At 45.9% G+C, this 14,476-nt stretch overlaps 1 protein-coding gene across 2 annotated transcripts in view; it reads left to right on the forward strand.

Annotated features, from left to right (window-relative positions):
- Nucleotides 1-8,502: 8,502 nt before the first annotated feature.
- LOC111923142 (store-operated calcium entry regulator STIMATE-like) overlaps nucleotides 8,503-14,476 on the forward strand; it is a 29,804-nt gene continuing 23,830 nt past the window's right edge. The window contains exon 1 of one of the 2 annotated variants that reach the window (XM_023918778.2): nucleotides 8,503-8,838. In XM_023918778.2, coding sequence (XP_023774546.1) covers nucleotides 8,712-8,838 — 127 coding nt within the window. In that variant the 5' untranslated portion in view covers nucleotides 8,503-8,711. Of the gene's footprint in view, nucleotides 8,839-9,255; nucleotides 9,682-14,476 lie in introns of those variants that run through there. The other variant, XM_023918779.2, reaches the window with a different exon arrangement.

Raw genomic sequence — 14,476 nt, forward strand, 5'->3', positions numbered from 1 at the left:
ACAGCCTCCCCTCCAAGTGCTGAAGGAGACTTGCAGCTCAGGACATGTACAGATTTATGCTGCAATAATTCTGCTTGAAAAGAAGTTGTGTGTTGTGGCATGCATCCAGTGTTTGGGAACTAAAATGTAGAAACACAGCTCTGGTAAATGGATTCTTTCAACTGAGATTGTTTTGTATCAGATCTCATCTAAGGGTGAGATTTACACATCTGATCTAACGCCAGCTGGAATCAGGAGAAAAGATTCCCCTTGAATTCATAAAACACAGGGCTGACCAAAGCAGCCTCACCACTGTGCTTACTGCTTTGGAAAACCACTGGATATCATCATGAAAAAAAAAAAATAATAATAGCTAAGTTATTATTTTAAATGAAATGCATATTTTAGAGCAAAGTGTTTTAGCAAACACCACCAGATCTGAGGCTACCCATCACAGGAGAAATGAGCAGTCCTCTCCTTGGTGTTTTCTTTGTGACTTTTGTTCCTTGCTTAACTAGATGAAGTCACTAAGAAGGGATTACACCTAAAATTGAGATTCCAGCAGGTCTTCAGGAAGAACTGGTTTAGCTGAGCAGTTCTCTGTGCCTTCTGCAGTGCACACCCAATGTTTGCATGCTGGATAATGAACTGGGGTGGGACTCAACTGATTTCCTGGGCATGATCCGAAGGATGCTAAGGAAAGTAATTCACATCTCCTTGCTTTAATTCCCCCTCCCATTTAATATCCAGTAGGATGGTTATGGGCTTGTGTGTGCATGTTTCTCATCAGAGAGCAACCAGATGAGTAAAAACCCAGCATTTTTAAGACAGTTGATGGGGTTTATTTAGCAATCCCTGGGAAGAAACACTGTAGGTAGCACAGGAGCAGATTTGACTGAGGTTTCTAGGCTGAACACAATCTTTTTCCTGAGCCTTGAGAAGGTTTGTTTGGTGCAATATTTGTTGCACCATTTCTAATCCAAACACTATAAACACCCCTTTTCTTCCACATCTGGGTGTTTTTTCTCGTGGAAATTCACCCATGTGAAATTTAGCCAAGGCTGAGCTCTCTTCTGAAAGCTTTTTTTGTACCTGTAAGGATCCATCAGGCTCCTGACCTGTAGTTGTGCAGCTGAGATTGCACAGTAAATGTGAAATGGAGTTCCTGAGCAGGTTATTAAATTAAGGTTAGGTAGTGTGTGCTGTTTTGGAGAAACCTCCAGAGAGGTAACTGAGGTCCCTTCCAGGATGACTCTTTGCAGTCTGAATGAAAATAACATCTCTGCTGCAGCTGTAAAAAGTGCATTAAAGGGAGTAGAAGCGATGTCTCAACTATAACATTTATAAAACATCAAGGATGGCTTGTGAAGGAGCATGTGGTTTTCAAGTGCTAATGGAGACAGGCTTGGGAGCAGGGAATATTCACCAGGTCTTGGAAAATTAGCATTTTATTTCAAGGATCTCAATGAGCGATAGAACTCGGGGGGGAAATAATCAAGGTCCTCTCTGGTTCGTGCTACATGAATGTTGTGAATATTTAACATTTCTGCAATAGGATAGGTCTCCATTTCCTAACTGATATTTTTGCATAAATAGTTGCCCAAGCTGTCAGATTCCAACATCCAGCTAAAGACCTGAAAGGATTCATCAAAACCCACAACTGTGCAAAGAAAGGATCTTCAAGCACAGGATTTGGACACTTCCTGTCTGTCCAATAAACAACTGCACCACAAGGTCAGGCTGGAGATACAGGCTGGCAAAAGGAAGCAGGGCAGCCATAAAAATGCAGTTCATGGAGAATTTAGATCAGCTCACCAATTCTCACACCTCAAGCAGTGATTACCCAGCTGTCCCTGAGAGAAGACTATTGGTTGGTCTCAATTAATAGTTGGACTTGATGATCATAGAGGTCTTTTCCAACCTACATGATTCTCTGATTCTAAAAAGATGGATATTCTTAAAATCTTCCAATGGCAGAACTTCTCCCTCTGTCCCCAACAATTTATTGCATCTCTTAACTAGCCTTAGTCCTGGAAAAGGTGTCCTGATGCCAGCCTAAATCCACTCTGTTGCAGTTCAGACTCAGGGAATTTTGCCCAGGTCTCAACGGCCATAAATTCAAATATATCTCAATCTTGAAGGAACTTGTATCCGGCCATTCTTACATAAGAACAACATGAGTTTAATTTTCAAGAAAGAAATTAATTGAAAAAACAAGTGTTGATTCTTTCTAGCAGTTCTGTCCTTGTCCAAACAGTCACAAACCTAGGGATCACCTTATAGATGGTTTGGTTTGGAAGTGACCTTAAAGGTCATCTAGTCCAGTCCCCTGCCAGGGGCTCACCTCTGTGGGAATGTGGGTTTATATATATGACCCCAAGAGAGTCAAACTTGAAGCAGGGACATCACCCCACAGGGCTGGTGGGACCTGTGAGGGTTTCCTCAGTGGTGTCGTAGGACCTCTCACCTTGTCCTGGGTGAAGGGATGGCCATGCAGAGGAGTGGGCTGTGCTCAGGGGCTGGCTGGCAGAGCTGAGGTGTTCTGAATGAGGAAAGGAGGAAAGGGAAGCTGAAACCTTCCTCTTTCTGCCTTCCACAGTTGGGCACAGACCTGAAGGCCACTGTCCCCTGCCCCTCTGGCTTCCACAGCCAGGGTGAGCAAGGCTGGCAGTATTGCAGAGCCTCAGCCCCAAGCACAGCACAGCCAGCCAACAATGCCACAGGCTCTGCAAAGTGGGAAATTATTCCCATTCATTCTAAGCAAGACATTGAACATCTCATAATAACACAGCTAAAGCACTTATTGAAAATAGAAAAGAATTACCTTGACAATTACTCCTTGGAGTATCCTGCAATACAAAATCCTGGCTGATACAAAAATTGGTGTTGGCCTGTTGCTTATGAATATAACCTGGAACTGATTGTTAAATGTGCCAGGCCTTGTCAAATGGGTAATTCAGCAAGAATAAGGTCTAGCTACTATTTAATCAGCAGGGATCATTGCTGCTGGCAGCATGAATAAAGTCTGTTCCAAGTATCAGCTAAAGGAAATTTTCTCAAGAGATCTTGTTTTCTGAAGTAATTTCTTCACCACGTGATAAATAAAACCAGATGAATAATTTACATGAGCATCATCCTGGAAAGGGCAGCTTCATGTGTCCACCTCCAGTTTACCACAATAACCATCTGCAGACCTGCCACTGCCTTTTCCTCGTCCCCACCATCAAGCTGGGGACTCTGGAGGTACAAAACACCTGTGTTTTGGGGGAGAGCGAGTTGAAGAAAACAATGCTGTGTTGTGTGGACCTGATTTTCTCTGAGCCTGAGAGAATTACAGCCTGTCAGTGGCTGATCTGTTCCCAAGGGAAAGTTTCTTGGGAGATCTCTCACTCAAGGACAACATTTGTAAACCATTTTACTTTCTCAAAACAGTTCTGTATAACTGCAGATTACTATTAGTGTGTTTTTCTCTTGTCCCATGAATGGGACAAGAGGTGGTGTTCCTTTGACCAATCATGTTAAAACCTGTAGCATAAGACCCTATAAAAGCTGAAAAGTTCAGAGAATAAAGGCCCTTTTCCTAGCAATTCGTTCTGGTGTGCTGTATCAAACCCACACTTCTACATCGTGTCCAACAGAGACAGTGCTGCTATAAAAAAATGGACATTGATGATTTTGTGCTCTTTTCTGACATGAGGCCATGGCTGAACTGCCTGGAGCTGGAGCAGACTTAATTCATCTGACCAGGATGGGCAAAGGAAGATGTCCTGAAAGAGGTTATTCCTCTCCACTGGCTATGAAAGGAGATCTCTCAAAAGGGGACATCTGAAGCCAGGTAAGGTGGATCCCTCCCAAGAGTAACTTGTGCAGAACAGGGTTGGATTTTTCATCCTGTGACTGTACCAGGACTGCACTAAAGGCATCCAAGGCCATGGCAATGTTACAGAAAGGAGTAGACTTTAAAAAAAAAGCATCCCTCTGGATCCCAAGCTAGCAGCTTTTCACAGTTAAGTGCCCTTGAAGTGAGGAAGCCTTAAAAAGCCTTGTCCTCCTCTCAGGTCTGTTTTGAGCCCAGGCCCAGCCTCAGCAGAGGCTGAGTGTGAACAGGTGTCTCTGCTGAGTGTCAGATATGGGCTGGACAATTTTCCCAGTGCTGAAAAACACTTTTTTTTTTTTTTTCATAATTTATTTTTTGGAAACAAAAAAACTGACTTGTCTCTTTGAGGCAGGAAAAAATCCAATAACTTTATTAACTTTTTATAACTGTACCAGAATAGTCTTGCCACAAAGCCTGTTCCTCCAATGACACCTACTATTTCTGCAGGTTTTTTTTTCTGGAGGAGAAAATATCCCATTTCCTTTCTGTTCCTTATTTTCTCAAATACTTACCACTCTTCTTTGCTTTCTCCAGACTCCAGCACATCTTTGTGTGATGGCAAAACTGGGCTGAACCCAGAAACTGCCCAATTTTTCTATAAAACTCTCCAGATCACCTCCCAAAACAGGATGTGCCTCATTGCAACACCTGTTTTGTTATCCACTCACTTTTTGTCTGCAGGACATTTACATCTCCTGATACTCTTCCCAGCCACTTTCTCCTTCCTTCCCCATCACTCATTACATTTCCTTCTGTTGACTCTGGAACCATCCCTTCAATTTAACAAAATAATTGCAAAGTTTCACCCTAACCTCATGAAGGGTTGTAATCTTCTAATTTGATACCCTTGACCCTCTCCAAAGGGTTTAATTTACCTCACCCAGCTCCAGATGCCCACCTGGAGCCATCACACTGCTCCTGATGCAGCAGCAAACAGCTTTTGGAGCAGCTGGTTTGTCTAGAGGTGGTGCTCCTGCAGAGCCCTTGGTTTTTACTTTTTTTACCTTTCCCCAAATTAAGATACATCCAGTCATCCTCTCAAAGCAGAAATAAAACTCCCTTAACGTGATTAATTCTAGTGAAATCCACATTGGTTGTTTTTTATTACCATATCATCTGATAGGTGTTTATAAATTGATTATTTGGTAATTTTTACCTGTGTCCTCCTGGCTACTGGAATAAAGCTGGTGGGTCTCTGATTCCTCACACCCTCATTCCCCTCCTCACAGCCAGACACAGCATTTACCCTTCTCCTGTGATAACACTGAGGAGCCAGACTTTACCCTGCCCATTTCACAGCTACTTTTGATTAGGTTTCTTCAGGCCCTTGAATCCATCAGCCTTGAGTCCTCTCATCTTTTAACCTGTTCTTGTCTTATATTATCACTGCTCATGTTGTTTCAGGTTAATTTCACTTGCTAGTCCTTTTTGGAAGGATGGGGAAATGAAGGTCTGTTCTGTGGCTTCCATTATTTGGTTTTCCATTCTGTCACAGAGTAGAATATTGTTCTTATAGAGAATTCATAGATTTCCTCCAGCCTTCATTTTTTCCTCATACTTTCATAAATAGCCTGGGTTAGTTTTTACATTCCTTATCACTTGAAATCACTTTGGTGTTTCTGATTTTATGCTTAAGTACATAGCCTAATATTTTAATTAATTTTTCTTTTTTTTTTTTCTTTAGTGATTCCTTTATTAAATTCTACTTCTAGCATAAGTGCTTACTTGACTTGCTTTTTCCTTTGCTGGGTGTTTTTCAAGTGTTATAATGGTTTGGGTTGGAAGGGACCTTGGAGATTATCTCATTCCAGCCCCTGCCATGGGCAGGGACAAATTCCACTCTCCCAGGTTGCTCCAATCCCCATCCAGCCTGGCCTGGGACACTTCCAGGGATCCAGGGGCAGCCACAGCTTCTCTGGGCACCCTGTGCCAGGGCCTCCCCACCCTCCCAGGGAAGAATTTCTTCCTAATATCTGATCTAAACCTGTCCTATGGCAGTGAAGTCATTCCTCCTTATCCTATCATTCCATGCCGTGGTCCAAAGTCCTTCTCCAGCTCTCTTGCAGCCCCTTTAGATACTGAAAAGTGCTCTAAAGTCTCCTCAGAGAGAAAAACCTAAGGGGGAGGGGCAAAAATATCACTGAAATTTAATAATTAATAGGTTAGAATTTAATAACCAAAGCTCCTGGACTCCACTTCTCAACTTGAGAAACAGACAAACTTCAAGATTTTTTGCATGGGTTCAGAAAGTACAAATATTTTGAAGTGCAAATGGTGCTTTAGAGAAAGCCAAGTTGTGTTTTCACAGAGGAGTGTGGAGCATGAGCAGCCACTGGAGGATATCTGCCTCTTCCTGCAGGGAGAGGGGAAATCGAGGTGTTCTGTTTATTGCCCTCTTGTAGCCTGAGTGTTTTCACACATGGGAGGCACTCTGCTCTCTTGTAAAACTATCAGCACCTGGAAATAAGGGCCTCAGACAACTTTGTGCTGCTGATAAAGCAGCTGGGAGAAATCACCATTAATTGGGCTTGAAGAAAGTGGAGGAGGCAGCACTGGCTCCCAGGGAGCTTTTAAGAAACTGTCCCCTTGGGAAAGCCCCTGAAACATCACAGATAACTTGCAGCTTACTCACAGTGAAATTTTGGTTAAGAAATACCCATCTTGTTTAAATGTCTTTTTTTTTTTTCCCCTTTGTTTTCTCCAGTTGTTGTGCTGTACCTGGGTAAATAGAGTCCAAGGCACCTCCCAGGGGAAAAATTACCATCCAGTAATTCTTGAAAATGCCTTTTTAGCAGCAGCCTAGGAAATCTGAGAAAATGCAAAAAAAAATCCTGAAGAAATCTCTGTTAAAATGTGTACTTGTTTAATAGATGCTTCCACACACAGTGTGTCCAACTGGCTTATATAAAAGTATCAACTTTAATATTTGATTTAGAATTTAATATAAAGGCAACTGACTGAGAAACACAATCAGATTTACCAGCTCAGGGGAATGAACCTTTTTATGAAACTAACAATTGCACATACAAAATCAGCTGAAAATGAGTTAGTGAGATGAAACTTCCACCTCCCTGGCTGAAGTTGTGATTAAACCATGATTAAAGTCAGTGAGTTAAGTGAACAGCTATCAACCCAAAATTCAATTCACCCCTGAAAAAAAAGAAAAAAAAAGAAGAGGAACTATTTTTGTTATTTCAGTGATGTGCTGACTGAGTTGAGGAGGGACAAGGCTCCAGCCTAAACAGCCTGACACTAATGACCTCCCCAGAACAGGGGATTCCCAAGCCCAGGAACAACAAAATTCCCTCCTGTGTTGTAAACTGGACCTATTTGGGAAGCAGGCCAGCTCCCATGATTTTCTTTTCTCATAACATTTGCTGCTGTTTCTAAGGCCATCCCTCAGAGTCATATGACAGGATAAGATTTGCAGGCTCTCTGGTTTTGTAACTAAACACAAGCTCCTACCCTGCAATATCAGGGAGGGAAATTTCACCGTGTGACCCCAGTGCTCCCTAAAGATGGGCTCAAGTGTATTGCCAAGAGAGAAAACAAAACCTGCCCCGTGGGGAGGGGGCTATAGAGGGGGGTGGCAGCAGTGTAACACAGCAGAGCAAATAAAAGAGATTTGAAGCTGCAGTTTGAGAGCCCAAAATCCCACCACGACTACCCCCAGCCTCTAAATCCTGTTGGGATCCTCTTCAGCCTGGTACTCCAAACCACACCAGGACCCTGCACCCCAAACCCTGCTGTGACCTTCCAAACCCAGCACCCCCATCCCTGCTGGAACCCCTCAACCTGGCACCCCAGTCTTGACTGGTCTCTACCAACCCTCCCCAGTCAAGCATCCCAAACTTTGCAAGGACCTCTCCAGCCAGGGCAACCCAAACCCTGCAGGCCCCTCTATATCCTGGCACCTGAAATGCTTCTGGGACTCCCTCAGTCCAGCATATCTTATCCCAACAGGACCCCTATCCACCCTCCCCAGCCCCCCTATCCCACCAGGACTCCCCCAACCCAGCTCTCCAAACCTCAGCATGATTTCCCCAATCCAGCACCCCAATTCCCTCCAGGACCCTGCATCCTCATCTCCATAATCATCTCTGCCTCTATCTCTGTCCTCATCCACATCCACAACTCCTGTCCCCATCACTGTTTCTGCCTGCATCTCCATCCTGATTTCACTCTTCATCTCCATCTCCTTCCCCATCCTCATTCCCACCTGTTTCCATCTTTGTCCCCATTGCATCCTCACCTCCCACCCCTTCCACATCCACATCTCCATCTTAATTTCCATCCTCATCTCCATAACTCTGCCTATTCCCATTGCATCCCCATCTCCAACCTCTTCCACACCCTGTCTCTGTCCCCATCCCTATTACCACACTCGTCCCCATGTCCAGCTCCATTTCCATCCCTGTCCCCATCTCCATTCCCATGGCTATCTCCATCTCAATATGCGTCCACTGCGTCCCCATTTCCAACCCTTTCCACATCTTAATCCCTGTTCCTATCCTCATCCTCAACTCCATCCCCACCTTTATCCCCATCCCTCTGTCTCTGTCCCCTTTGTATCCCCATCTCTGTCCCGTGTCCCTGTTCCCCTCCCGTCCGTCTCCTCCCGCCCCGCCCCGGGCGCTGCTGCCGGCGGGGCGGGCCGGGGGCGGGGGCGGCTCGGGGCCGCCTTTGTGCGCGGCGGGGCCGGGGCTATCCCATCCCCGTTCCCTTTCCCGTTCCCAGTGCCGCGTTATCCCGCACCTTCCATCCATCCATCCATCCATCCATCCATCCATCCATCCATCCATCCATCCATCCATCCATCCATCCATCCATCCATCCATCCATCCCATCCCATGCCATGGCATCCCGCAGCCCCATGGCCGCCCCCCGCCCGGCGCACGGCTGCGGCAGCGGAGCGCTGCTGGGGCGCTTCGGGGTGCTGCTGCAGGCGCTGCTGGCTCTCTGCGCCTTCAGCACCCTCATGCGTGAGTACCGGGGAGCTCGGGGCACCCCCTGCCCGCGGGGGGACCGGCGGCACTAGGGGCTGGCTGCCCGTTCATTAAAAAGCACCAAGTTTCGCTGGGTCCCGGCTGGATTCGGGAGGAAAGGGAAGCGCTGCGGATGTTCCCGAGCCGGCGTTTGCAGCGCCAGATGCTCCTTCTTAAAAACTCCTTAATCTGATGGTAATGAAGCTCCGCGGAACGCTCGGCTGTAATCTGTTAAAATTGGCCGCGCTTGTGGGAGCCATTGCTCAGTCACTTAGAAAATTTTAATGATGGGTAGAAAAACTATTGGTGTAAGCCCGTGAGTTGCCGGGGAGGAGCTGACCAAAACGGGGCGGGTGTCGGACGCGGTGCTGCGAGGTGAGGGTGATTTAATTGCGAGGTGAGGGTGATTTAATTGCGAGGTGAGGGTGATTTAATTGTGCCGTGATACTTCTTGGCTTAATTTTCCCTTCAGCAGCGCAAAGTTTTGGGGCTTGAGCGGCTGGGGAAAGAAGTTACAGAGAGAACGTGTTTACTGGCAAAGAGGGGGGTGGTGGGAGAAATGAGTGAGAAAAGTCACCCCGGGGTGTGATTTCTAGGTCCAGAGAGAACGGCCTCAAGTTACACTGTAGAAAGTTGAGAGTGGGTGTTTGGAAAAGCTTTTTTGCCGGAAGGGGAAGGCATTGGACCAGCAATCCCGGCTGGGATTTAAAAGACCTGTGGATGTGGCACCTTCCTTGGGACGTGCTTTAGTGGAGGACTTGGCAGTGCTGGGTTAATGATTGTGCTTGATGATATTAGAGCTCTTTTCTACACTCAGTGATTCTGCGATCCTGTGGAAAGGTGGGGAACACTAAGGCTGAAGGAGCCTTGAAAATTTACTGTTTTGTGCTGCAGCTGTGTTTTGCTCAGAGCAGTGTGTGTGTGTGTTGCTGCTCTTCAGGGTTAAGTGGTTTAGCACAAGTTGAATCAACATGCCAGAACTCGATCTTTTTTCCTTGTTTAAAAGCCTGTGGTGACAGTGAGCTGAAACTTCCAAGTTTTCTGGCTAAGTAGCTGCAGATTTGGAGGTTCTCTTCCCCCCCTCCCTGCCTTTTGGAAACCACTTTAAAAGGCTCCAGTGCTGTGGTTAACGCCAGTCTGCCGGGGAAAACTGCAGCAAGTTCTTCCAGCGATAACTGATACCTTCTTCCAGCTGGAGCAGCCCAGTTGCAACATGCCACTGCTTGTGTTTCACCAAATATTGACAGTAAGAATAGTGGTAATTTCTTTTTCTGTTGCAGTTCCCCCTAGTGATGTGTGTATACGGGTTAATTGCCCCATAAACTCCACAGGGTGTCCCATAAAATCAAGGATTTAGGTAAATCATGTTGGAATACCTCTGTGGATGAGGCTACATAACCTCTGCCAGAAAATCAGCAACCTTGAGCTAACTGCTGGTGCAAGGGCTAATATTTCTGGGAACATTAACAACCTCTTGATTAATGAAGAGAAACCGAAAGCTGATCCTGTGTGGTTTGGTTGTGACTCAGCTGTGGAGGAACTGCTGGCTGGGACGCCAAGAGCAGATGTGTTTACAGCCCTGGGATCCCAACCACAGCACCTCCTCTGGCTGCAGCTGGGCTGGTGGTCCCTAATCCACCCCAGCTGGTCCTTATCTGTGCCCCAGTCACACACTTCCAGCTGGAGGCTTCCTTGGATCTGCTGGAGGGGCTGTTTGTGTGCCGACTCCTAACCCACGGTGCTTGTGATGGGCTCACCAGGGGTTTTATATTGGGCAGCAACTTGCAGCTTTTGGGTTGTTTCTGTGGCACATTCAGCTGGCAGCCTGCTGGGAAGGAGAAGGCTCCAGGGAGGCATGGAAGCCTTTGGAGCTGAAACAAAAAACTTCCTGGGAACTTTGGTTGTATCTTCATTGCATCCAGCCAGGCAGTCCCAGCTGAGTGACTGCATCATGTAGAATTTAGGATGTTTCTCTTGTTGGAGTCAGCCCCTGGATACTTCTTTTACTCAGTACTGTGGCATTTTCGGTGTGTGTTTCTGTTGGTTTTATTACTGTGATTTCTGCTTTCCTGGGATGTTGCAGGCCACAGGTTAATAAGTGGAAACGAGGTCCATGAAGATGGTGAGGCCCTGGAACAGGTTGATCAGAGAAGCTGTGGATGACCCATCCCTGGAAGTGTCAAAGGCCAGGCTGGATGGGGCTTGAAGCAACCTCCTCTAGTGGAAGGTGTCCCTGCCCATGGCAGGGGTTTAAAACTGGATGTTCTTCAAGTCCCTCCTGACTCAAAACCATGGTACAGAATTCCTCCAGTCCAAACCCAAATCAATGCCTTTTCCATTCCTTCTACTTTAAAGTACCAGCTCAGCTATAGGAACACCTGGATTTGGAAGGATAAAATTTCCAAATTGTGCAGATACTTTTCAGAGCTCTTGAAAATATGTAGAGGAACTCAGACTGACAATAAAGTGTCATTCTACAAACTTTTGCAGGTGTGTGTGCATGGGATGTGCTCAGAGTATCCCTCTTGAATGTGGGTTTCAAGAATGGTCATTGCAGGGCCCATAAGTTTGTTTTTATCAGAGCAATTTGTGTCATTAAATTTGTATTTTTTGGGGATATGGAAAGATTCTCTCCTGCCAACCCGGTAGGAAAACCTAATGGAGGAGGAAATTAGTCTTGAATGATTGAGTGGGGTGGTTGCAGTGGATTTTGTGAAATGGGTCCTTTGTGTAGCGTGGTGAAAACAGGACCCAGAGGTAAATGATGCCCAGCCTTGGCAGGGAGTCAGGACAGCTGTTTAGTGGGGTTTTGTTATTCTGTCAGCTCCCTTGAGCAATAATGATGACAGTTCACTTTAGCTTACAAACACTCTCTTGCTTTCCCAGCAAGGTCTTTAAGGTTGTAGTCAAGCCTATCCCAGTATGAGCGGGGCTTGCTCTGGTGGCAGCTTTGCCTGGTTTGGGAGTCAAATGGCAAAGAGGTGTTACCCTTTCCACCTGCCTGGGGTGGCTTTGGAGGCACTTTGGCTGTAAGGACAGTCCTAGAACTGAGACACAAACACTTGAGGCAGTGGAGCCCAGCAGCTGTGTGTGTGTGTGGCGATCTGGATTTTGTGCAAGAACGTCCCCTCAGGGATGTCATGACCCTGAGGAGTGGGGATAATTGTGCAATCCCATCTGAAGCAATTTGTGATGCTTTTTCTTGAGCATCACTCAGCTGAGTGAAGGAAGCTCGTTGCAGTTGTCTCAGTTGCAAGGGCTGGGTGTGCTTTTGAGGACTGAGTCCCTGCAGTTGTTGCTATTCATTGAAACCTTTTTTCTTTTGAGGAAGGGGTTCTAGACTAGCAAAAGTTGTCCAAGTTTGCACAGAGGACAGCAAAACTCTTTGAAATGAGGGAAGATCTTTTGTAGAAATTACGTCCACAACCTTATTTGAGAATTAACTAGAGTGCAGGAGAAATGAATTTGGGGAGTTGAAGAATTTTTGTCTCCATTGTGAACAGAAAGTTTTCCCTGGAGCTGGTACGCTCATTTTCTTCTCTACCACGAACAATGTTGAGGACACGCACAAACATTTGTTTCTCTTCCAGCTTTTTCATTTTCTGAAACTGTCTTGGCAGCCCTCTGAGCTGCTGAACGAGGTGTAGTAGCACTTGTAATGTTGGTATGAAAATAGATTTTTCTCTTGGAAAACACTCATATTGCCAGGCAAGAAGAGCTGGACTGGGCTGAACACCCACAACCCAGTGGGAAATCTGGTTGCCAGCTTTGCTTTTGAAAATGTCTTTATGCTGACTCCTGTGACAGCAGTGTCCCTCTCTCTTGCATGTCGCTGCGGGAGACACTCTTCCAGCACATCTTGCCTTGAGCTAAGAAAGGAGAATTGTTTGCAGTAGGGACCCTGGTGCTGACCCCCAGGCAGGACTTGGTGCTGGAGATGCTGGGATGGTGTTTTAGACACTGCTCCAAGTAGTTTGTCCTGAGGCAGAGCCACAGAATAGGAATTTACCAGATTTACTTTAAAAGAAATAGTGTCTCTGTGGTAGAAAACAGTTGTTAAAGAAATCAGAAGTATCCCCTTGATCTGTGGCCTGTATTTTCTTGATCCCTGTGGGTTTTCCAGCTGAGCTTTCTATGTTGATTTTCTCCTGGGTGGTGAAATGGGTGAGATCATCCTCATGTTGAGAAGTGTCTGACCTTTGAGAAGCATTCATGGAACCTGTTGCACTCATCTCCACCAGATAAATCAAACTTAACCCACCTTTTGTGAATTTTAATTAGGCCCTGAAGTGATAGGAAAAGGGGCAGTGGTTTTAAACTGAAAGAGGATAGATTTAGCTGAAATATGAGAAGAATTTATTTACAATGAGGGTGCTGGAACACTGAAACAGGTTGCCCAGAGAGATGATGGGTGCCCTATCCCTAGAAATATTCAAGGTCAGGTTGGATGGGTCTCTGACCAACCTGGTCTAGTGGAAGGTGTCCCTGTCCATGGCAGGGGATTGGAACAAAATGACCATCAAAGGACCCTTCCAACCCAAACCATCCTGTGATTCTGCCCCAGTGCTGGGTTCAGGGTGGTTGCTGTATAGTAGTTTGAAGTGAAATGCTGTTTCTGTGCTTCAAAAGAATCCTGAGTGCTTTCTGGTTTGTGTTTTGACTTTACACTGAAAATACCTCATGAGGGTGGGTGGGAGTCCATGTCAAAAAAAAGAAGAAAGAAATGCTAGAGCATTTGATCTGTCCAGACCTCCATGCTGTTCTGAAATAAATCTGCCCAAGACACAAAACCACTGCAGGCTTACCATGCCCGAGACATGCACTGCTGGCTTTGCTTGCTATCACACAAGTGCATAATTGTGTGTGAGTTTAATTGTTCACACACATGAACTTAAATTCCAACTTCACCCCTGTAAATGCTTTTCCCTTGTCTTAGTTTACGACAAATTTGGGAGAAAACTCCAAATGGGGTTCTCCCAGGAAAACAAAATTTAAATGACCCCTCCCCAAAACTGGTCTGGGAAAAAAAAAAATTCCTTGGAGAGAAGTGGAAAAAGCTGTTTATTTAACAGAAATTGAATAATATTAAACAGTAAAACCTCTCACTGTTCGATGGGATGGCAAATCTAGGAAGAAAAGTCCTTTTCATGTGGTGTAGCTCGGCTCGCTCAGGTTCTTATCAGTCCTTTCAGTGCTGGAAAAGTGCCGAGGCCCAGGGCCCAGTGGGCCACAGGCCTGAGCTCCCGGGGTTTGCCTGGGTGTTTTTCAGTCCAGAGCAGGTCTGCACAGATACAAGAAAAAGGGAAAAAAAAGGTCCAGGGAACTACTCTGCCTCAGCTAGCTAAAACTAACTAAAAGCCAAAGAGCAGCTCTGTCCAGCTGTCTGTCCGTGCTGCAGACACCACAGTCCAGGAGAGCGATGTGTGGGAGTGATGTTTTTCTTCAACACAAACTGTGGCTTCTTCTTCTCCCCCTTCGCTCTCAGAGCCAGTCTTAAAGGTGAAGAATTTAATATATCACATAAACCAGGTGATTTGGGATACCAGTATCATAAAGTCACCCCAGGACATCCCTCCAAAGGAAAACAAAGCCACAGAGGTTAACTGTCTCTGGCATTGTGGAGCTTGGGTCCTTG

Source organism: Cyanistes caeruleus, chromosome 4 (assembly GCF_971803275.1).
Source record: "Cyanistes caeruleus chromosome 4, bCyaCae1.hap1.1, whole genome shotgun sequence".
In the NCBI taxonomy this organism is placed as follows: Eukaryota; Metazoa; Chordata; class Aves; order Passeriformes; family Paridae; genus Cyanistes; species Cyanistes caeruleus.